We start from the raw sequence: 23,562 nt of genomic DNA, 5'->3' as shown, positions 1-23,562 counted from the left end.
GCTGTCTGAGTGGTGTCCCAGAAACAATGTGGGCTTCATAGATAATTGGCAAACCTTCTGGAGGAAACCTGGTCTTGTTAGGAGAGACGGCATCCATCCCACTTTGGATGGAGCAGCTCTCATTTCTAGAAATATGGACAAATTCATTAAACCTCCCAAAATATGACTATCCAGAGTTGGGACCAGGAAGCAGAGTTGCAGTCTTACACGCCTCTCTGCAGCTTCTCTCCTCCTGCTACCCCCCCCCCCCCAAAAAAAACCCATCTCCATAGAGACTGTGTCAGCTCCCAAACAGACAAAAAACAAACTAAAAACCAGCAACAAACAACTTAAACATAAACAATTACAAAGAAAGAACAATAAAGTATCCACATCTGAACCAAAGAGTAAAACAGTGAAATGTGGATTATTAAATATTAGGTCTCTCTCCTCCAAGTCTCTGTTAGTACATGACTTAATAATTGATCAACAAATCGATTTACTCTGCCTTACAGAAACCTGGTTGCAGCAGGATGATTATGTTAGTTTAAATGAATCAACACCCCCGAGTCATTCTAACTACCAGAAACCTCGAAGCACAGGCCGAGGGAGAGGTGTGGCAGCAATTTTTCACACCAGCCTATTAATCAACCAAAGACCCAGACAGACTTTTACAGTTTTTTCTGAATGCTTAAACCCTAACTGTGATTCCTGTAGCACAATCTCTAAAACTATTCAGACTTATAGCAAAACCACTCACTGAGTTTGCAAAACTAAAAGCACAAAAACTGCTTTGCACTCAGTTTGCAATTTTGTAACACACACTTTGCAAAACTGCAGGCACAATTCACTGCACAACACTCAATTACCAAATTTCCAACACACTCCTAGCAAAAGTATACACATGTATGGCTATCATTAACACTAATTTGCCAACTGTCTGGCACACTTTCACATGTGAAAACTTTTTTAGATAATTAGTTCACTTTGCAATCAGCCCAAGCACTATAATACAGGTAAGCTGTGTGTGCGGAGTACAATGGAGGGAGCAGAAAGAGTGAGAAGTAGAGGAGGCCGAAGAAGAGGACGTGGAGGTGAAGAAGTAGGATGAAGAGGACGACAAGGACAAGGAGGAGCAAGAGGAAGACGAGGAGGGGGGAGAGGAAGATGAGGAGGGGGGAGAGGAAGGGTAGGAAGAGTAAGAAATAGAATTGCTGATGACATCAGAGCTACAGTAGTGGACCATGTAATCAACCGTGGAATGACCCTGAGGGAAGCTGGCCAACGGGTCCAGCCTAACTCGAGCCGCTACACTGTAGCAAGCATCATAAGGACATCTTGAAATGAGAATCGGTTAGTACAGTCACTTCGCACAAAGATTTGTAGCACTGCCATATGCCAATGAGAAACACACCAATACCATTGATGTGAAAATACTGAAATTGTTACTTTACAGAATTGCTAGATGACCAGATGCTGGGGCAGAGGAAGCATGTTCACTGCAGACCAAGTAACCCATATAGTCATTATGGCGATTGCAAATAATCCTATACTTGGAAATAAACACTTGTGTTTGTTTTGATGTGTTTGAATAAACACCAGTACTTGAAGTTTGGATCCCTCTATGCTTATGGATCTATGACAGAAGTATGAGCTCAAACTGACATAGCCTACCTTGTGCACAGAGAAAGCAAAAGCCAGATGTGTTTTGTATTCATACCATCAGTGTGCAGTTGGCGCATTGTGTGCTTAGTAGATGATGGCTTGTGTGTACTGTTTGATACGGAAACACCATTTTTACGAAGGTGTGAAGAGTTAATCTAGCTGTGTTTGCTTTTGCAAGAGAACTACAATGTTTTGATGATTGGGTGACAGGTTTTCTTATTTGTGTGAAGAGTTTTGCAAAATTAGCCAATAGTTACAAAAAATGTGCTTAAGCAATCAGAAAAAACTGTAATTCATTTGAAAGCCTGATGCTTAACATTGTCCACCCCAGCTGTGAAAGTCAGAAACCAGTCTTACTTGTTATCATCTATTGTCCACCTGGGCCTTACACAGAGTTTCTGTCTGATTTCTCAGACTTTTTATCTGATTTAGTTCTGAGCTCAGATAAAATAATTATTGTGGGTGATTTTAACATCCATGTAGATGCTAAATATGTAAAAGAACCCACCCACCACTTTAATCACACTCTAGATCTTGTTTTAACATATGGCATAGAAACTTCATGAACTTCTTCACAAATAAAATTGTAATCATTAGAGGAAAAAATTACCAATAATCATCCCACAGATGTAATATTATCTACAGCTACTCTTAGTACCATTGATGTTAAGCTAGACTCTTTTTCTCCAATTGATCTTTCTGAGTTAACTTCAATAATTACTTCCTCCAAACCATCAACGTGTCTTTTAGACCCCATTCCTACAAAACTGCTCAAAGAAGTCCTGCCATTAATTAATTCTTCGATCTTAAATATGATCAGCCTATCTCTAATAATCAGCTATGTACTACAGGCCTTCAAGCTGGCTGTAGTTAAACCTTTACTCAAAAAGCATCTCTAGACCCAGCAGTCTTAGCTAATTATAGGCCAATCTCCAACCTTCCTTTCATATCAAACATCCTTGAAAGAGTAGTTGTCAAACTGTTAACAGATCATCTGCAGAGGAATGGTTCATTTGAAGAGTTTCAGTCAGGTTTCAGAGCTCATCACAGCACAGAAACAGCTTTAGTGAAGGTTACAAATGATCTTCTTATGGCCTCTGACAGTGGACTCATCTCTGTGCTTGTCCTGCTAGACCTCAGTGCAGCGTTCGATACTGTTGACCATAATATCCTATTAGAGCGATTAGAACATGCTGTAGGTATTACAGGTACTGCACTGCAGTGGTTTGTATCATATCTATCTAATAGACTCCAGTTTGTGCATGTAAATGGAGAGTCCTCTTCACACACTGAGGTTAATTATGGAGTTCCACAGGGTTCAGTGCTAGGACCAATTCTGTTTACATTATACATGCTTCCCTTAGGCAGCATCATTAGAAGACATAGCATACATTTACACTGCTATGCAGATGACACCCAGCTCTATCTGTCCATGAAGCCAGATAACACACACCAATTAGTTAAACTGCAGGAGTGTCTTAAAGACATAAAGACCTGGATGGCCGCTAACTTTCTGCTTCTTAATTCAGATCAAACTGAGGTTATTGTACTCGACCGTGAAAATCTTAGAAATATGGTATCTAACCAGATTCTTACTCTGGATGGCATTACCTTGGCCTCCAGTAACACTGTGAGGAACCTTGGAGTCATTTTTGACCAGGACATGTCCTTCAACGCACATATTAAACAAATATGTAAGACTGCGTTCTTCCATTTGCGCAACATCTCTAAAATTAGAAATATCCTGTCTCAGTGTGACGCTGAAAAACTAGTTCATGCATTTATTACTTCCAGGCTGGACGACTGTAATTCATTATTATCAGGAAGTCCTAAAAACTCCCTGAAAAGCCTTCAGCTAATCCAAAATGCTGCAGCAAGAGTCCTGACCAGTGTTGCCAACTCCTCAGTAAGGAAAATCGCTATTGGTTGTCCTAAAAGTTGCTAGAAGTCGCTAAATGATGTCATCGCCTAATTTGCATAATTGATCATACTAATCTAATTGTACCCTATGTTGTTGGAGAGACAAATAACATCGTGGAAGAGACATAAAGTGAGTAAAAAACGTCCTAAATGCATTTAGAGTTTATTTAGAACTACAAATTAAATTTCTTTTAGCAATTATTGTTTTGTTTAATGTCACATTTCCAATCCTGCTCCTTTACCCGGGCTTGGACTGGCAAAAGTGACCCGAAATAGGCACTCTGGTGGAGTTACTTTGTGTGTGTGTGTTTATAAGTAGTTTTAAACCTTGTGATCCACAAAACAGCATAAGAGTAAAAGAGTAAAAGAAGAACTGACTGCGTTACAGCACCCGCTGCTTGTTGAGAGTAAAAGCAATATGGGCTTTCACGTCTTTTTTTAGCGACTTTTTTTTAGAAAAAAGGTCGCTAAGGGGTCTGAAAACTCGCTAAATATAGTGACAAAGTCGCTAAGTTGGCAACACTGGTCCTGACAGGGACTAGAAAGAGAGAGCATATTTCTCCTGTTTTGGCTTCCCTTCATTGGCTTCATGTTAAATCCAGAATTGAATTCAAAATCCTGCTCCTCACATACAAGGTCTTAAATAATCAGGCCCCATCTTATCTTAATGACCTTGTAGTACCATATCACCCTATTAGAGCACTTCGCTCTCGCTCTGCAGGCCTACTTGTTGTTCCTAGAGTATTTAAAATTGGAATGGGAGGCAGAGTTTTTCCTTCCCACTGTCACCAAAGTGCTTGCTCATAGGGGGTCATATGATTGTTGTTTTTTTCTCAGTATGTGTTACTGTAGGGTCTGCCTTACAATATAAAGCGCCTTGTGGGGACTGTTGTTGTCATTTGGCGCTGTATAAATAAAATTGAATTTTCAGCCACCCCTCTTTGGTTTTATTACTTTCTTTTAATCTTTAAAGTGCTTTTGAGCACCTGGAGCAGGGTGCCGCCGGTGCATCGAGCCACCTGGAGGGCTCTTCAACTGGTGGGGGAGATTGTCACATCTTGCAGGAGCTTTCCTCTCCTCAGGAGCTCCCTCTGCAGGAGGGGGAGATACAGGAGAGGTGGAGGAAGATCTCAGCCTGGGTGTTTATTGTCTTATGTAGTCTGGAAGATGAGTGGATGGTGGGGTGGGTGCAGTTTTCTCTGTGGTGGGGTTGGGTGGACTGTCCCGGGCTCTGTGGGGCCGGGAGGCGCTGCTGCACTGGGCCCCGGTCTGGATGGGCCTGGGCCCCCTTTCCCTGGCGGGTCGCGGAGTATGGGGGTGCCTACTGGGGTCAGCGGGGGAGCTGGCCCCAGGGAGGGGTCACTTGCCCCTCCCTTCCTTCCCTCCCCATCTCCAGCTGCCTCCCTCTTCCCGCTCCACCACAACCACCCACACATGCAGGACCTTGGAGTAGGGGTATGTCACCAGGGTGCAGACATCGGTGCGTTGGTGGTTCTTTGTGTCTGGGGATGGGCGTCCAGGTACACACCGGCTCACTCCTTGGCGGCCGCTTATCGGGGCCTGGAGCCTGGGGCTCGCTCGGGCCACTTCGGAGGTGGGGTGCCCCCGGCCTCTCGGCCTGGGGCTCGGTCACTCAGGCACGGGTGGCTGCCGGCGGAGCTCACGGGCGCGTCACTGCAACCCCCCCTGGCTTCTGCTCCGCGGCTGCTGAGTGAGTCCTCATCTGGGACTCTCCTCAGCTCTTTCTGGGACAGTGGCGCGGCTGCCCCGCTGTTGGTCTTCCTTGGTCTCTTGTGTTCTGGGGGCCTCTGGATGTCTGGAGTTTTGATCTCCTCCATACCTGCTTCATGCCCTGGAGGACGGGGCTGTGGCCCCCCCACACCCTCTAGCAGATCATTACATGAAGGAACCTTTTAAAAAACAAAAAACAAGCGCGTCCATGCTCACAGGTGTACACACGGGTGATCACACCCACAAACTACACCCTTTTTGGCTCCTACCTCAAAGCACACTGTGTTCTGTTGATCTTATGTGCTGCACAATAATGTTTAATATTTAGTATTTACTGTCATATTCCCATATATCATTGTGATGTTGTTTATTCTATTACTCTTGTTCTCTTCTGCTTGTTTTCTTCTTTCTTTCTCAGCAGGTGACCCAGGTGATTGATATATGCATTTTTTTTTCTCTGCCCGTTCTGTTGGTTTTTGTTTTTTGCCCTTCTCCCCCGTCCCTCTTCTCAGCTGTTTCTCTTTCCCTCTTTCTTTCTCCCCTTCTTTCCCCCAGTCAAGTCTGTCCCGTATTCAGTAAGTGAAAATAAAATAAACAATAAAAGGTGAATCAAATGGACCATTACGGCAAGGCTGGGATGGTCAATTTGGTAAAGTAAATCCGTTGGGCATCTTTCTTTGCCTTTAGACAACAATTCTGATGGCAAAAGAGCCAAACGGGACAGACAAAAAAAAAAAAAAAAAAAAAAAAAAAGTGCTTTTGAGCAACAGTTCTCCAGCTTTCTGAAGCTCTTCTTCTTTGGACATCGGCTGCTTTTTTTGTTTTTGTTCAGTCCCTGTACCTGACCCTTTTCACGGGAGTGTTTTTAACCCCTGAACTCTGACGTATGAAGCACTAAAGCATAAAAAGTCTTCTAACTCAAGGATGTACACAGCAGACACCTTAGCAAAGACTTTGACTTTTTGTTACCAGCAGCTGGTTTCTTTAGTCGAATCTGTGAAAAATACCAACGATGACAAAGTCTGAAATAAAATAGTGTTTTTGCACCAAAGGTGACTCCCAAACAGCAGGGAAGGTGAAAACTGAAGAAAGAAGAACAAGTCCAGCAAAGACCTGACACAGGACACTGAGCGATGATCATCTACTTTCCACTGAAACCTCATCAGAAATGGTCTGAGTGGAAGGGCAGCATCAGGAAGCCATAATGAAGGGAAACACAAGGAAAGGCTGAGGTATGGAAATTGCACAAGAACTCAGAAATCAGAGGAACAGGTCTGATGGAGAGATGGATCTTTGATAAACTGATGAGTGTGATCCACCGTGCAGCAGCATCTGGAAACATCAGCTTCATGTTTCAGCATGACAATGATCCAACCACAGTGAAGGCACAGCTGGATAGAAACACACGGGGGAACAGAGCCAGACCTCAGCATGACTGAAGCAGCGTGGGATCATCCTGACAGGGAACAAAACATCCAAAGAAGAGCTTTGAATGTCCTTCAAGGAGCCTGGAAAACTGTTCCTGAAGATCCTCACAGAGCTGACAGGAAGTGAACTACACTGGTTGTTTGGCCTTATGAAGCATCCTCCCAGCTCTGCTCAGGTTAAATCGTTCTGGCTGTTTTGCACAGCCAGTCCTAAATCTGAAATATTTGAGTGGGATGATCGGGAAAGATCGAGGATGTTTCCTACTTCATAAATCTATTATGCAGTAAACAAATGTGTATTCACTGCATGCACCGAAACAGATGCACGACTGGTCATTCATTATTACTGTGAGTCCGACACCAACAATAAAAAGTTGGTGCCTGCAGCCTTCAGTGACTGAAGGCTGCAGGCAGCTGAAACAACACTGAACAAGTAAAAATCAAAAATCAGAACCACAATATGAGAGACGGGAAAAATACACGCTGATTAGAGGAAGAGAAATACACTCACTGTTTGGGAGAAAGAGAGAAAAAAGCAGGAAAGAGTCAAAGTAACATCAAAAAGGAGGAGAGACAAAAACAAAAGAGGAAACAGAAACCAGGGTTTTACAAAATAAAGGGCGTGAATAGAAGAGAGGAAGAGCAAGAGGAAGTGAAAGAGACCCAACATGTGACACACACTTGTGTGTGTGTGAGTCATGTTTTTATTTCTCACAGTTGAAGAATATCTCTGCTTTAGAGTTTTTCTTCCCCCAAAATAAAAGTTAAAAGTGACTGTGGGTTTTTTCTGTGCCACTTTGGGCTCCCACGGTTCAACATGCATGTTAGGGTTACTCTGTGATTCAGCTCGAGGTGTTAGTGTGAATGATTATCTGTCTCTCTGTGTTAGACAGAAAAGCCACCTGCCCCCGCCTCACCCCTCGCGGGGGGGGGGGGCTGGAGGCTCCCGTTTGGATGAGCGTCTGGAGATGGATGGAATGGAAATTCGCATCTGAGATAATCTGGAGGAGAATCACAGCTGCAGTAACATTCATGACAGTTTACTGACATGATGATTTAAATCATTTCTGTGGGTCTGAACGATCGGATTTCTCCAATACTGGACCCACTTCAGTCTGCCTACCAGGCATTGGAGCGGACGATGCCGTCATTCACCTCGTGCATCCTTCCCTCTCTCACCTGGAGACCGCTGGGAGCACTCTGAGAATCATGTTCTTTGATTTCTCCAGTGCCTTTAACACCATTCTTCCCACAGTCCTGAAGGACAACCTGGAGAACTCAGGAGTGGAGCATCACCTCACTACCTGGATTTTGGGCTACCTCACTGACCGACCACAGTATGTGAGAACTCAGGGCTGTGTGTCGGAGAGGGTCGTCTGCAGTACAGGCCCCACAGGGAACGGTTCTGGCTCCGTTCCTCTTCTACACTGCAGACGTCTCCCACAACTCCACCCAGTGCTTCCTGCACAAGTTCTCTGATGACTCTGCAATAGTCGGCCTCATCACTGATGAGGACGACAGGGAGTACAGAGAACTGACCCAAGACTTTGTGGACTGGTGCAAGCTGAACTGCCTCCAGATCAACACTAATAAAACCAAGGAGCTGGTGGTAGACTTCTGCAGGCACAAACATCCTCCACTGCAACCACTGAACATCCAAGGTATGGACATCAAGGCTGTGGACAGCTACAGGTAGCTTGGTGTTCATCTGAACAATAAACTGGACTGGACTCATAATTCAGACGCCCTCTACAGGAAGGGCAGAGCAGGCTGTACCTGCTGCGGAGACTCAGGTCGTTTGGAGTGAAGGGCCCACTCCTGAAGACCTTCTATGACTCTGTGGTGGCCTCAGCCATCTTTTAAGGTGCGGTCTGCTAGGGCAGCAGCATCTGTGCTGGGGAAGAGAACTGAACAGGCTGATCCGGAGGTCCAGCTCTGTTCTAGGATGCCCTCTGGACTAGGGCTGGGCCATATCATACCGTTCCCGGTAATACCAGTATAATGTTGGGCAACGATAACAAAATAAAATATCGCGATAGAATATGCGTAAAACACGCATGCGCAGTGCCTTTGTTTTCATACGCACATGGCCGAAAAAGCATGGTGGCAATGGAGAATGAGAAAGGGGAAAGTGGATCATTTAATGAAACAGATGAACCAGAACTGGTTTGTAAAAATGGTGCAACTTCAGTGATGTGGAACTGGTTTGGTGTTTGTCCGTCAGATACACACCAAAGCAAATTTTTTTGTAGAACATGCAAGCGGCCGTCGTTATTGCCGTATTTGTCGGACTAAGGTGCTCTTAAATCTGGAAGCAATCTGGGTCCTAAACTCTGTATGCTTCAGGTCCCAAAGTCAAATGAACACTGCGGCATCACTGAGAGTTAAAAACTGTCTAAATTCTTTCATCTGTAATAAAATGATCAGCGTTGCTGCTTTACCAGGTGTAACAGTTAAGTTTAACATCCAGGCATCCATGAAAACAGGATTTATTACATTTAACGGAGTTAGAAGTTAGCAGGAAGTTAGTGGTTAGCTCGCTAGTTTTGCTAGTTACCTAAACATGATATTGCATGTTCTGACTGAGAGATTTCTGAAAAAATTCAAACGTACAGCTCTTCTTCTTGCACACTGCAGTTTAATAATAATAATAATAATAATAATAATGGATTGCATTTATATAGCGCTTTTCTAGGCACCCAAAGCACTTTACAATTCCACTATTCATTCACTCTCACATTCACACACTGGTGGAGGCAGCTACAGGTGTAGCCACAGCTGCCCTGGGGCAGACTGACAGAAGCGAGGTTGCCATATCGAAAGAGCTGCTTTGTGGACGCGCCATCGGCCCTTCCACAAAGCACCTCTTTTTAACTTCGGTGGATATTATACATGGTTATGCTCAGGATATGTCAGCCCATTTCTACTGGAAATGCCTTTTGGTTAAACCTTCAGCAAGGAATTTGCATTTGGTCAGAGGGCCCGGTGGCGCCAGTGTCCGGCAGCCTCGCCTCTGTCAGTGCGCCCCAGGGTGGCTGTGGCTACAATGTAGCTTGCCATCACCAGTGTGTGAATGTGTGTGTGAATGGGTGGATGACTGGATATGTAAAGCGCTTTGGGGTCCTTAGGGACTAGAAAAGCACTATATAAATACAGGCCATTTACCATTTACCATTTGCACTGTTCAATTTTTATATAGCTTTAATGCACATAAAAACAGCTGCTTGATTAAGTGAAAATAAATGGATGGGTTTTTGCGCTAGTAAAGTTGTGGAATTGTATTTTGTCTCGCATCAATTATATCGTCAGTAATATCGTTATCGCAAATTTTCAAATATATATTGTGATAAATATTTTTGGCCATATTGCCCTGCTGTAGTCTGGACCCAGTGAAGGTGGAGAGTGACAGGAGAATGGTGGCTAAGCTGTCATCCCTGTTGGACAACATCTCCTAGACCATGCAGGAGACTGACAGCACTGAGCAGCTCCAAACACGCACACAAACACAGACGCACGCACACACACACACATGCACAAAAACACACACACACGCACACATGTACACAAACACACGCACACACACACGCACAGAGCTGTGTTTACATAATTAAGTAAATTTCAAATATTAATCTGAGAGATTAGCGCTTCATAATTTCACCATCTGATCAGCAGCAGCACTCTGCATGTGTGTGTTAGGGAGAGGTCCTAATGACAAAAACAGATTAGTGTTGTTCTGTTTTCAAACTGTGTTTTTTAAACAGCAGACATGTGGACAAAGGACACATGGAGCTATAAGGACATGAAGACATGGAGTGTGATACAATGAAAGACATAAATGCAGAAAAGGGGAATAAATGTTTGAGTCATGGTGACTGTAGAGTGTGAACAGTTCTATATTTCATCATGACACCAGGCTGACAGCACCGGTGGACTTGAGCCTGGGGCAGAAAGGAAAGGAGCTGTACCGACATGTTGGACACACAGGCTTAGTTTCCTTTTCGAGCACTCACACTCGAACGCAGTCAGCGGTGTCTAAATCAGCCGAACCGTTCTGAGGTGACACATGTGAGGTTTTTCAGCTTCAACAAACTGCATCAGACTCAAGATTCAGCCCCTGTCCTTATTAGGAGAAGTCTTTTGAAATATACACACGTTTATGCTCGTGCACGTGCACTCAGAGCGCGCACACACACAGCGTAACCAAGCAGGCTGCCACACGCCCATTTTAAGGCTACAAGGATGTTAGCATTGACTGAAAGGGCTTCAGGCCAAGAAACAAACAGACAGAATCCTATAAAACACTTAGAGTTTAAGAAACAAACACTTTCTGCAGCAGCTACAGAAAGAAGTAAAAGACAGTCTGTATGCATGTTTTTACCTGGACACACTGGGATCTCCTCCCAGCTGGACTTGAAACACACAGGAGACTTCGGCACACTCTCTCAGTAGGAGCAGCAGCTCTAATCTTTACAATTCAGTTTTAGTTTTTTAGCAGCAAATCACAACAATAGTCACCTCAAGGTGCTTTATAGAGCCAATGAAGAAAAGCCAATATTTAGGACATTCCGATAATAATGAATGACAGTAGTCAAGCTTACAAGTAATAAATACACAAATGCACAAATGGAAGAAAGCAGTCTTACATATTTGTTTAATATGTGCGTTGAAGGACATGTCCTGGTCAAAAATGACTCCAAGGTTCCTCACAGTGTTACTGGAGGCCAAGGTAATGCCATCCAGAGTAAGAATCTGGTTAGATACCATATTTCTAAGCTTTTCAGGGCCGAGTACAATAACCTCAGTTTAATCTGAATTAAGAAGCAGAAAGTTAGCGGCCATCCAGGTCTTTATGTCTTTAAGACATTCCTGCAGTTTAACTCATTGGTGTGTGTTATCTGGCTTCATGGGTAGGGGTGGCTCCTTTGTTGGCTGTAGCCAACAAAGGAGCTACAATCAGAGATTTACTACAACTGCTTTGTCCTGAGTGCTGTCTACTCACTGTAGCTGCATGCTGGATGCATCCAAACATCCCTGATTCCTCAGAGGAGTTTCCGGGACCACAACAAAGACTCTGGTAAGGGAAGGGGTGGTGGGCTCTGTGCTCATGTGCTTCAGGACAACAACAGTGGAATAACAGACAGTCACTGCACACTGAGATTCCATTCAGTCCATTCAGTGCAGGTGCTTTTATCTACCTCACGGGCTAACGGTAGCCACAGTTACCATTGTTTACAACGCTAGCTCAAGTCTCATCCACCTCCAACTTCTATCAACAGAAAGCAGAGACCCCAGAGCACATCCATGCTGTTGCTGGGACTTTAATAAGGCATTTTTGAAATCATTACCCTGCAAATTCCACCAGCATGTTAACTGTCCTAGCAGCGGGGACAGGACACTGGACCATGTGTACAGGAATAGAGCCACGCTCCTCCCCACATGGGACAATCTGACCCCCTCTCGCTGCTCCTTATCTCTGCATACACCCCCTCTCAGGAAACAAACTCCTCTAAGCACCGGGGTCATTAAAACAAGGCCAGATGTTGTTCTCTTGATCTGACAGACTGATCCGTCTTCGAACTGCAGGACCTGGAAACCTTCACTCAGTCTGTCCTTTTCTACAGTAAGTGCCTTGTAGAGAATGTGACAGTCACCAAACCATCCAGGTTTTTCCTAACCCATGACGAGTGAAGTCCAGGCTCTGATCACAACTCGTAACTCAGCCGAAGGCTGAGAGACAGTTCTTTATACACGACTGCCAGAGCCAACCTGGGGAGGAGGTACAGGAGGAAGACAGGGGGCTTGCTCACCGACAGCAACCCCCATCAGGTGCGGAGAGGTGTGCAAACCCTCATCAACTACAAAGGCCAGAGTCCCCCAACCCCTGACAGCAGCCTCAAACTCGCAGAGGAGCTCAACGTCTTTTTTGCTCTGTTTGAGGCCACCCCGCTAAGCTCACCCGGACCCACAACACCACCACCTGGTAAAGAAGGCCCAGCAGCGGCTGCACTTAGAATAACCTGGAGCAGGAGCTGCTGCTGGCCTTCAGGCTCTCCTCCTGCCTGGTGTTTGGTACTCAGGGGTCAGACAGGCTGCACAGAGGGTCACTATTCCTCCAGACTCACTAACAGCTTCTTCCCCGGGCCATTCGGACTGTTAACACTACTTTCCTGTTTACTCCTGATTTATTTACTATTTCTATGATTTTTACTGCTGCTCAGTCAGCATGGAGTAGCCACCATACTGTTGTACATGTACAATGACAATAAAGGGCCATTCAATTCTATTGTAGTGACTGATTTTAACATGGATTATTACTCATATATATATTAGAGATTTAAAAAATCATATACAGAACTAAATGGGAGCCCAACAAAAGCAGCGGCTTCAGTGCTCTTCCTCAGGGTCCTCAGACGGGTACCACTAATAGTATTAAGGTGTTATTAACGGTCCAAAGACCACATTCAGGCTCAGGAGCAAACACACTCTGAGGGAAGACCTGCCTGTATTACCCCCACTCAGAATATAAAACCAACCTGAAGGGAAACATTTAAGATGGAAATCTCCACAGCCCGGCACAGGTGGGAAAAATAAAGTATAAATACCTTATTACTATACTTATGTACAACTTTTAGGAGCTGTACTTTAATTGAGTAGTTATTTTTTAACCGACATGAGCGTAAACTGTAACACATGAGGCAATCCTACTCGTGTATAAATCACCGGGGTACATCGCATAAAAAGAGATGAAAGAGGCACAACTGAAGTCAGGGGTTAATGTGGTTTGTTTCGGACCTAACCCCTCACCGAGGGGAGATGTCAGCATCAAGCTGAGAAGCAGGGAGTGGGAGGAGCATAAAGTAAAGTTTTTCAAGTCAGAGACAGCGTTTCTGTAAGCGCAGCAACAGGACAACATTTTACACGTGCAGGTAAATCCAACCGAGTTCATGCTGCCGTGTACACACACAAGCCCTTACTGCCTTTGCTTACATTTGAAAAACAACTATTAAGCATTTCTTAGTTATGTGTTAAACATTTCCCTGTTTATGACTTACTCCACAATTTTACATCTTTATTCTAGCAGAACATGCTTTATAATCAAAATGAGATAATTTACTGCTCTTTACAGTTGGGGCAGATTTGTATTGAGCATAGTTCAGGTTATTGTTGGCCCGCTCCCGGCGCCAACATGTAGGCAGCTGCTCATGTTCTGCTTCAGTGATTCAGGCTGACTGCATTTATTGCAATGAAAATTCATCTCAAGTAGGTTTATATTCTCATTTTTATACCACAAGGTTGAGTTATGTGTGCGCAGCTGTCAGACGTCCTCCAGGGAGCTACTCTTTCATTTCTTACTCTGTACTTCTTCAAAGAGTTTATTTAGTACTTCGACATTTACTGGAGTATTTTCAAAACTACTATCTGTACTTCTTATTTAAATACAGAATGTCTGCCGCCTCTGCAGCTTTCAAATATTCAACTTGAAAGTCTGCTGGGCCCTTTCATTGTTGTTTACAAGCCAACACATGAAAATCAGCATTTCCCAGACTGTTCAGCTTTTCAGGAACTGAGAAATACAGTTGACCATGATGCATTTTCCACTAAAGACCTTTGCCTTTCCTCGAACACCCACAGATCAGAAATCATTTTTCAAATCTTAGATATGAACCTTCAGTTCGGTCAATAATCAACAGTATCGACAGCATGGCGTGACTCACGCCGTACCTGCATCCATCGTCTTTAAGGTGACAGGAGTGCCCACGGCAGCACGCTAAAGCACACAGAAAGCATTCAGCCACACAGCTCACCAGAGACGGGACGATTCAGCGGCGAACGATCGACAAACTAGTCCTTCTTTCTCCTTCCTTTCAGCCGCTCGCTAACAGCCACGACGCCTCCATCAATCAGCACGCCTTCACTCCCGTAAAGGAGGAAGAGACGAAGGGTGGGGGGCAGGAAGCAGAATCAGAGGTATTGTGACACACAGGGGTTCTTGGTTTCTCTCTGAAACTTGATGAATCAGACCTGGCGTCCACACACACACACAACTAACCCTGCCACGAGGACTGCACGGACCTCTTCACACCACCGAGGCAGGAAAAGGAGGAAAAAGCTGCTAAAAGCAGTGTTTACATTCTTGAACTTGTTCATCTCTGGAATCAGTCCAGTCTCGACTTGTCAAAGTTTCTCTCTTTCACAGGAAAACCAACCTGACCACATCCCTGAGGCTAAATCCCCACAGCTCATCACAACATCAGCCCAGCTGTCACAGCCCAGCTGCTCGCTTGGCCTGTGCCCTTGTTCTTCTCAACACATTACAGACAAAACCCTTTACGTGCTTCTGGTCCGAGATGAGCGTCACATTACATCCAGTTTCAGCTCTCGTGCATGTTACAACATGACAGCACCTTCCCTGGTCTGCTGCTGCAGAGTCCATAAAGAAATGATTGTGTGGTGCGCGAGGACAACTCTCACACTGCTGATGGTGATGTGACTTCATTACTGCTAGAAGAGGACGTGTTTGTGTGGCACACGGACAGACGGACACAGAGAGGACACACAGTCAGAGGGCTTTACCAGAACATCCGCCATGTCGAGAGAGCGGCCGGTCGGTTAGAGCGTGCGTCGTCAGCGGTGTTAGCAGGCCGGGCACACGCATGTCATCCTCTCTTCAGCCTCGGACCTCTGCTTTACACACACACACACACAGCAAAATGCACAAAAGCACATACAGTCCAAACACATGGAGATGTTCACAAATGCAACATCAAACAGCACCAACAAATCCACCAAGAGGCAGATTTATTCACAAGGTGTCCACACACACACACACACACACACACACACACACACACACACACACACACACACACACGAAGGAGAGAAAAAAACCACAGTGAGTGTGTGTGTGCAAAAGTGTGAAAAGGACACTGAAAGATTCTTAATGAACTTTATATTTAAACGATTCTGACACGTTGCCGTGTTTTCTGGGCGCTGTGAGGACCAGATGACATCATCACCTCTAATCTGCTGCTCTTACTGACCAAGCATCATTAGGCCGCCTGGACGTATTTGGTCATTTTGGCTGTAATAGGGGCAGAAATCACACTATAAGTGCATGCTTTTGCCCCTTTTTTCAGAATAACCCCAGCTTTAAATATCTGTCAGTCATTTTACATCACTGTATTGTTGTGACAACGCAACAACAGTTTACAGTGGACGAAAATAAAAAACAGACTCTGTGTTTTCAGATTTATAGTTAAGTGGAAACTGATATTCCACAGAAACAAAATGTAACACATCAACTCTAAAAATGAACTATACTAAATATGTACAATGAAGTTTTTGAGCCTAAGCCACTCAGTTTTTTTAAATCTGCAGGCCTTTTTTGGGGCGTTGCCACTTCTTCACACCCATGCATCATCAATTCTTACATGTGATTGGACCATCGGTTGCTCGTGCTTTCTAAAGATGCACCATAAAGTTTTCTCGTCTTTCAGTAAGCGTCCACATTTTCTCTCTAGCATAAACGATGACGGAGTTACCGTCGTTTAAAGAGCGCTTGTAAAATGGGCCTGTCAGCGGGCCCATCGTCAATAAAGGGTTAAACCTCGAACATCGAACAGCAGAGATGAACGAGCTCCTGATGCATTCAATTAGTTGTAAACATTTGGAGGACGTGAGTGTGGCGAGTGTAAAACCATATGACCAAGAAAGCAGCAGAGGGAGCAATGACACCTGTACTAAACAGTCACATTTTAATCCAGTTCATCAGATTCCAGTTAACGAACCATTCAGGCAAACACAGTTAAGTTTTTGTGCACCGTGATTTCATGCAAAGTCTCCGTAAAGACGAGAACTTCACCCACCATCAGAGGTGGAGCTGAGGATGTTTCCACTGTAACACATGGACAGAAAAAAACGAGTAACTGAAATTTCTGGTTCTGAAAATGCTTTTTCTCCAACTCTGGAAGGAAGAAGTTAGAATCAGTGGTCAGCCATCATGCCACCACTCTTTATCACTTTCAATAGGAAAAGCTGACAATGGGGGAGATTAGGGTTAAGGCTAGGGGAGATAAAGGCTGTAAACGGACCCTCACTGCTGTTAGCGTTTCTATATTCACACCCTGACACACCAGCACACAGGAAACCTCTGTGTTCAGGGGTTTGTCCAAGGACAGCATCCAGGACGAAGGAACAGGGATCAAACCTCTGACCTCACATTAAGGAGGCACCACGATGAGTCACAGGCTGACTCCATGTGTATTTTATCATGTGAAGAACTACACGATGTTTGTGTGTCTATTTATGAACGGAGAGGAGATGGAACTCTTTAAAGCCACTTGTTTTTTCTTTAGCAGTTTCCTCGCTTACATGTTGGGTAACACAGAGTCACTTTGATCGTCATCTTGGGTAATGTCGGCTTATCACAAGTTTCTCTGTCAGTCCCACATCTGCTTCATGTACTGTCCAATCTGTCTCCATCATCATCTTCCAGTTATTGTGTTCTTTTTTTTTTTTTTTTTTTTGGAAGTGTTCAATACCTGCTGCACAATCCACTTCGTATTGCCTCTGTCCTTTGTTTATTGTACAGTTAGTATTGTATAGTTAGTAATAGTACCTTTTTATTTTATAAGTTACTATTTTTTGTAATTCCTAGATTTATATCTCTTGGAGATTTATCTTTTATATTCTTAATAATGCACCATGGGGGGGGGGGGGGGGGGGTATTTCGGTACGCTGCATACTGTGTATACTGTTGTACTGACAATAAAGTTCTTGTATCTTGAATCACTGCTGCGGTTCTCTGAGTGAATATGACCTTTAACAGGCTGATGAAGCAGCATCGTCTGATAAAAGCCCACAGACGTACGCATCGATGAAGCAAAGATGGCTGGAGTGCTAGAAACACAAGACAAAAGGAGAAACAGACAGAAGGGAAGAAGATGAGCAGTCTGAAAAAGAGGAAGTAAGCAACAGACATAATGAAGAAAGACGCAGGAAGAGGAAGTGTGTACCAACTGGCAACAGGAAGACAGAAAAAGCCGTCCTGCTCCTCGTCCTCCGGCGGCTATCTGAGAGGTGGCTTTATTCAAAGTTGACAAGAGACTTCAAACAAACCAGCACAGCTTTCTTTCCAGAGGCTTCCAAAGACTTTCACATTAAGACACATTATTGCAATGACCCACAACCCTCACCTCCAACATGCTTTTAAGCCTAATATGTAAAACCAAGAGTGACATGAAGGGAGGGCTGGGTGTTCAGAAAGAAGGGAAACGGAGTCGAGGCGAAGCACCCGCAGGTGATCAGTAATGATTACAGACAGGTGTTTGTTCCACTCTGAGGGACTTGGATGTAAAAACTACTGCTCGAAATACGATTCCTTCAATGCAGAAACACGTTATTTCTGCTTTTCAGTGTCTCTTCCTCCTGAAACCAGACCCAGCACCCTATATGGTCATAATGACAACATTCCCATAAATCCCCATACTGCAGCTTATCCTGACGTAAGCTATACGAGTCATCGACACACCAAGAAAGGAAGGAAGCACGGAGGAACACTTTGTGTCTGTTTGTTCCAAATGCAGCTCTAAATTTAAGGAACACGGTTCAATTCTCTCACATGAGCAAGGCAGCAACACTGCTTGGCCTCACGTTTGAATTCCAGGTTAGCAACACATGATCAGGGTTAACCTGAGAAATTCAATAAACCTCATAGTCATTATGAGAGTAAATGGTAAATGCTAGGGCGGGGCTATATCATACCGTTCACGGTAATACCGGTGTAATGTTGGGCAACGATAGGAAAATGAAATATCGCGATAGAATATGGGTAAAACGCGCATGCGCAGTGCCTTTGTTTACATACGCACATGGTGGCGATGCAGAATGAGAAGAGCGAAAGCGGATCGTTGAATGAAACAGATGAACCAGAACTGGTTTGTAAAAATGCTGCAGCTTCAGTGGTGTGGAACTGGTTTAGCTTTCGTCCGTCAGATACACAACAAAGCACTATTTTTGGTAGCGCATGCTAGCGGGCCGTCGTTATTACCGTGTTGTTTGGAAAATACGGCACACTTAAAATCAATCCTTTGATTTTCCTGAAAGTCGATAGCGCCCCTTATAATCCCGTGTGCCTTATGTATGAACTCTGGTTGTGTTTACTGACCTCGAAACGATTTTATGTGCACGGCGCTCGAAAATCTGTCAAATGTTTCAGTACGACTTTGCTGAGCTACGAAGCCGCACCGCTTGATGGATTGTCGGAGCATTACGGCTGTCGTAGGCGGAGCCTCGCGGAGTGATACGTACTGTGCTTCAACATAATATTACCGTATTGTGTGTGTTTAACCTCTTTTTAAGTTTTGTGGATATTATACATGGTTATGCTGAGGATATGTCGGCCAGTTTCCACTGGAAACGCCTTTTGGTGAAACTGTCAGCGAGGAATTTGCACTGTTACATTTTTATATAACTTTAATGCAGATAAAAAACAGCTGCTTGTTTAAGTGAAAATACATTGATTTTTTTTTTTTTTTGCACTAATAAAGTTGAGGAGTTGTAAAGTATTTTGTCTAGTGTCAATTATATCGTCAGTTATATCGTTATCGCAAATTTTCAAATGTATATGGTGATAAATATTTTTGGTCATATCACCCTGCTCTAGTAAATGCACTGATTCTTATATAGCGCTTTTCTACTCTTCCGGAGTACTCAAAGCGCTCTATACAATCTATACAACAGACCTCATTCACCCACTCATACAAGCACTTCCTTCTGTACTCTAAGCATTCACACACATTCACACTCCGATGCATCGGAGAGCAACTTGGGGTTAGTTTTAGGTTCTTGCCCAAGGATACTTGGCATGCAGACCTGGGAAGCCAAGGATCGAACCACCAACCTTCCAGTCAGTAGCTGATCTGCTCTACCACCTGAGCCACAGCCACCCCAGAGAGCTACCCCAATATTTCTAACAGACATGATGTGTCAGGCAGATCACATCACCATGAGGACCTTGCAGTCTTTGTAAAACTTGCAGATGTGAGCCACATCTGGGCCAAGCTGTGTGTGCCCTTTTTTGGGGAGTATTTTGGATTTATGGATTTTTTTGGCCATATCATACTGTTCACAGTAACACCAGTATAATGTTGGGCAACGATGAGAAAATAAAATATCGTGATAGAATATGGGTAAAACGCGCATGCGCAGTGCCTTTGTTTTCATATGAACATGGCGGCGACGGAGAATGAGAAGGGCGAAAGTGGATCGTTGAATGAAACGATGAACCAGAACTGGTTTGTAAAAATGCTGAAACTTCAGTGGTGTGGAATACGGGTGGGGGAAAAATCGATACTGTGTAGTATCGGGATATTTTGTTTGCTAATAATGTATCGATACAGGGACAGCAGGAATCGATATTTTGTTACAAAAAAGTTTTTCAGAATCAGAATCAGAATCAGAATGGGGTTTATTGCCAAATGTTGAGCAGGTTTACAACATTAGGAAATTGCTGCGGTGCTTCAGTGCAAACATAGTGTCATAAATAGCACTTAAATAGACATGGAAAAAAATAAAAGTAGGGATAAGAATTAAAAGTGCTACGTGGGAAGATATGTGCATGAGATATACATGAGATATATACATGAGAATAAGAATTAAGAGTGCTACGTTGAAAGATATATACATGAGTGCAGGTGGTGATCAGTGCCAAACATGGAATGATGCAGTGAACACAGCGTAGGGTCATGTGTTAGTGGTGGGAACAGTCATATGGTTATTGTTCATGTGTCCAACAGCAGAGGGGAAGAAACTGTTCTTATGGCGAGAGGTTCTGGTGCGAATGGACCGGAGCCTCCTGCCTGAGGGGAGCAGGTCAAACAGACTGTGTCCAGGGTGAGAAGGGTCAGCTGAGATCCGAGCTGCACGCCGCAATGTCCTGGAGGTGTACAGGTCCTGCAAAGATGGGAGTCTGCAGCCAATCACCTTCTCAGCAGAGTGCACAACACGCTGCAGTCTCTGTTTGTCCCTGATAGTGGCTCCAGCGTACCACACGGTGATGGAGGAGGTGAGGATGGACTCGATGATTGCAGTGTAGAACTGCATCATCGTCCGTGTTGGCAGGTTGAATTTCTTCAGCTGCCTCAGGAAGTACATCCTCTGCTGGGCTTTCTTGATGACGGAGGTGATGGTGGGCTCCCACTTCAGGTCCTGGGTGATGGTGGTACCCAGGAAGCGGAATGAGTCCACAGAGGTGATGGGGGTGTCAGTCAGGATGATGGGGGGGAGTGGAGCTGTGTGCTTCCTGAAGTCCACAATAATCTCCACTGTCTTCTGGGCATTCAGCACCAGGTTGTTGTGGCTGCACCAGGACACCAGACGTTCAACCTCCCTCCTGTAGGCAGACTCGTCCCCGTCCGAGATGAGTCCAATAACGGTGGTGTCATCTGCAAACTTGATTAGCTTGACAGACTGGTGGGTGGAGGTGCAGCAGTTGGTGTACAGGGAGAAGAGCAGAGGAGAAAGAACACAGCCCTGAGGGGAGCCGGTGCTGATGGTCCGGGAGTCCGAGACATTCTTTCCCAGCCTCACATGCTGCTTCCTGTCCGTCAGGAAGTCAGTGATCCACCGGCAGATGGGATCAGGCACATTCATCTGGGAAAGCTTGTCTCGGAGATGGTCTGGAAGGATGGTGTTGAAGGCAGAGCTGAAGTCCACAAACAGGATCCTGGCGTAGGTTCCTGGGGAGTCCAGATGCTGCAGGATGAAGTGTAGGGCCATGTTGATGGCGTCGTCTACAGACCTGTTGGCTCTATATGCAAACTGCAGGGGGTCCAGGAGGGGGGCCGTGAGGGTCCTGAGATGGGAGAGAACTAGGCGCTCAAAAGACTTCATGACCACAGATGTCAGAGCCACGGGTCTGTAGTCATTTAGTCCAGTGATCCTAGGTTTCTTGGGGACAGGGATTATGGTGGAGGACTTGAAGCAGGCAGGCACATGACATGCCTGCAGTGAGGAGTTGAAAATGCCAGAAAACACTGGGGCCAGCTCGTTTGCACAGTGTCTGAGGGTGGCAGGAGACACACCGTCTGGGCCGGGAGCTTTTCGAGCATTCAGACTCTTAAACTGCTTCCTCACATCTGCTTCATGAATATGAAGAGTTGTGGTGGGAGGAGGTGGTGTGAAATCCTCTTTTGTGTGGGGTGAGGAGGGGGGTGTTGTAGGTGAACGGTTTGAAGGTGGTGATGGCTCTATGGAGGGGGGAGAGGTGGGGGAATTAGTGTCCAAAGTGCCTCTATTGTTGGGGCCGTTGGAGGTGTGAAGGCTGCCTGATGGCTTGTCAAAACGGCAGTAGAAGTCGTTAAGGGTGTTGGCCAAGAGCAAGTCGTCAGTGGAGTGGGGGGTTTTAGGCTTGTAGTTGGTGATATTCCTAAAACCTTTCCACACAGAGGCCGAGTCATTCTCTGAGATCTGCTGCTGCATCTTCTCAGAGTGCTGATGTTTAGCAATGTCCACTTCTTTAGTGAACCTGTACTTGGCCTCTCTGTAGCAGTCCCTGTCTCCGCTTCTGAACGCCTTTCTCTTTTCCAGCCACAGCTTTTTGAGTTTAGGAGTAAACCAGGGTTTGTCATTGTTATAACTCACCCTGGTGCGTGATGGCACAATGCTGTCCTCACAGAAGTGGATATAGGAGGTGACAGTGTCCGTAAACTCGTCCAAGCTGTTAGAAGCAGCCTTCAATGTGTCCCAGTCTGTGGTCTCCAAACACGTGCGAAGCTCCTCCACAGCCTCGTTGCTCCACAGTTTTTTAGTCCTCACGACAGGTTTGGAGAGCTTCAGCCTCTGTCTGTACGCGGGGATTAGGTGGATCATGACGTGGTCAGAAAGTCCGAGTGAAGCGCGGGGCACCGCGCGATAGGCCCCGCTGATCGTGCTGTAACAGCGGTCTAATGTCCTCTCCTCTCTGGTCGGGCATTTAATATACTGCTTATATTTTGGAAGCTCATGGCTCAGATTGGCTTTGTTAAAGTCCCCAAGAGCAATGATGAGAGAGTCCGGGAATGTCCACTCCGTGTGGAGAATCTGCTCCGCGAGTGCGCACTGAGCTGCCTGCGCATCTGCGTCTGGCGGGATGTAAACAGCGGCCAGGATGAATGAAGCAAACTCCCGCGGAGAATAAAACGGTTTGCAGTGGATAAAAAGATATTCCAGAGAGGAAGAGCAGTGCTGAGCAATCACTGTCACATCTGTGCACCAGCCACTATTGATGTAGAAGCAGAGACCTCCACCTTTGGACTTACCGGAGAGAGCGGCCTGCCGGTCCGCGCGCAGCAGATGGAAGCCCTCCAGCTTGAGCGCGCAGTCTGGGATGTTCTCACTGAGCCACGACACAGGAGGAGGCAAAGTCTCTGTTCATGCTTCTCATCAGGGCCAGTTCGTCAATCTTATTCCCGAGTGAGCGTACATTAGAAAGGAAGATCCCAGGAAGAGCAGTTCGCAGTCCGCGTCTCCTCAAACGCACGAGTGCGCCGGCTCGCTTCCCTCTCTTTCGGCGTCTCGCTTTCCTGGTCAGAGTCAGCAGTAAATCTGCCGCAGATGCGACAAATATTGGAAATAAATCCACAGGCGTTGTAGTCCTGTAGTTAAGGAGCTCTTCTCTGGTGTACGAGTATCCAGAGGAGTGCCCAGACACAGAAGAAATGCACAAAAACAAAACAAAAGTAACGCACTGAAGCACCAAGGCGACCATCCGCGGCGCCATCTTGGCTCTGACTTCAGAGCATGTTGATCCTTTTTCTGAGCAAGAATAAATTTCATAGTTCAGAATAGCTGTAATTGCACC

General features: G+C 45.2%; 1 protein-coding gene across 7 annotated transcripts in view; it reads right to left on the bottom strand.

The window, feature by feature from the left end:
- The window catches only part of rgs19 (regulator of G protein signaling 19), a 46,027-nt gene that overhangs the window by 10,373 nt on the left and 12,092 nt on the right, over positions 1-23,562 (bottom strand). For 2 of the 7 annotated variants that reach the window (XM_080898080.1, XM_080898083.1), the window contains exon 2: positions 15,297-15,407. The exons of 2 other annotated variants lie outside the window; for them this stretch is intronic. In XM_080898080.1, coding sequence (XP_080754206.1) covers positions 15,297-15,378 — 82 coding nt within the window. In that variant the 5' untranslated portion in view covers positions 15,379-15,407. Of the gene's footprint in view, positions 1-14,527; positions 15,275-15,296; positions 15,408-23,562 lie in introns of those variants that run through there. 3 more of the 7 variants (XM_080898081.1, XM_080898084.1, XM_080898085.1) reach the window with 2 other exon arrangements.

The sequence above is a fragment of the Rhamphochromis sp. 'chilingali' genome (genome assembly GCF_963969265.1).
Source record: "Rhamphochromis sp. 'chilingali' genome assembly, chromosome: 12".
Taxonomy (NCBI): Eukaryota; Metazoa; Chordata; class Actinopteri; order Cichliformes; family Cichlidae; genus Rhamphochromis; species Rhamphochromis sp. 'chilingali'.
Note: the sequence above shows the minus strand (reverse complement) of the source record. Positions and strands in the feature narration are given on the sequence as shown.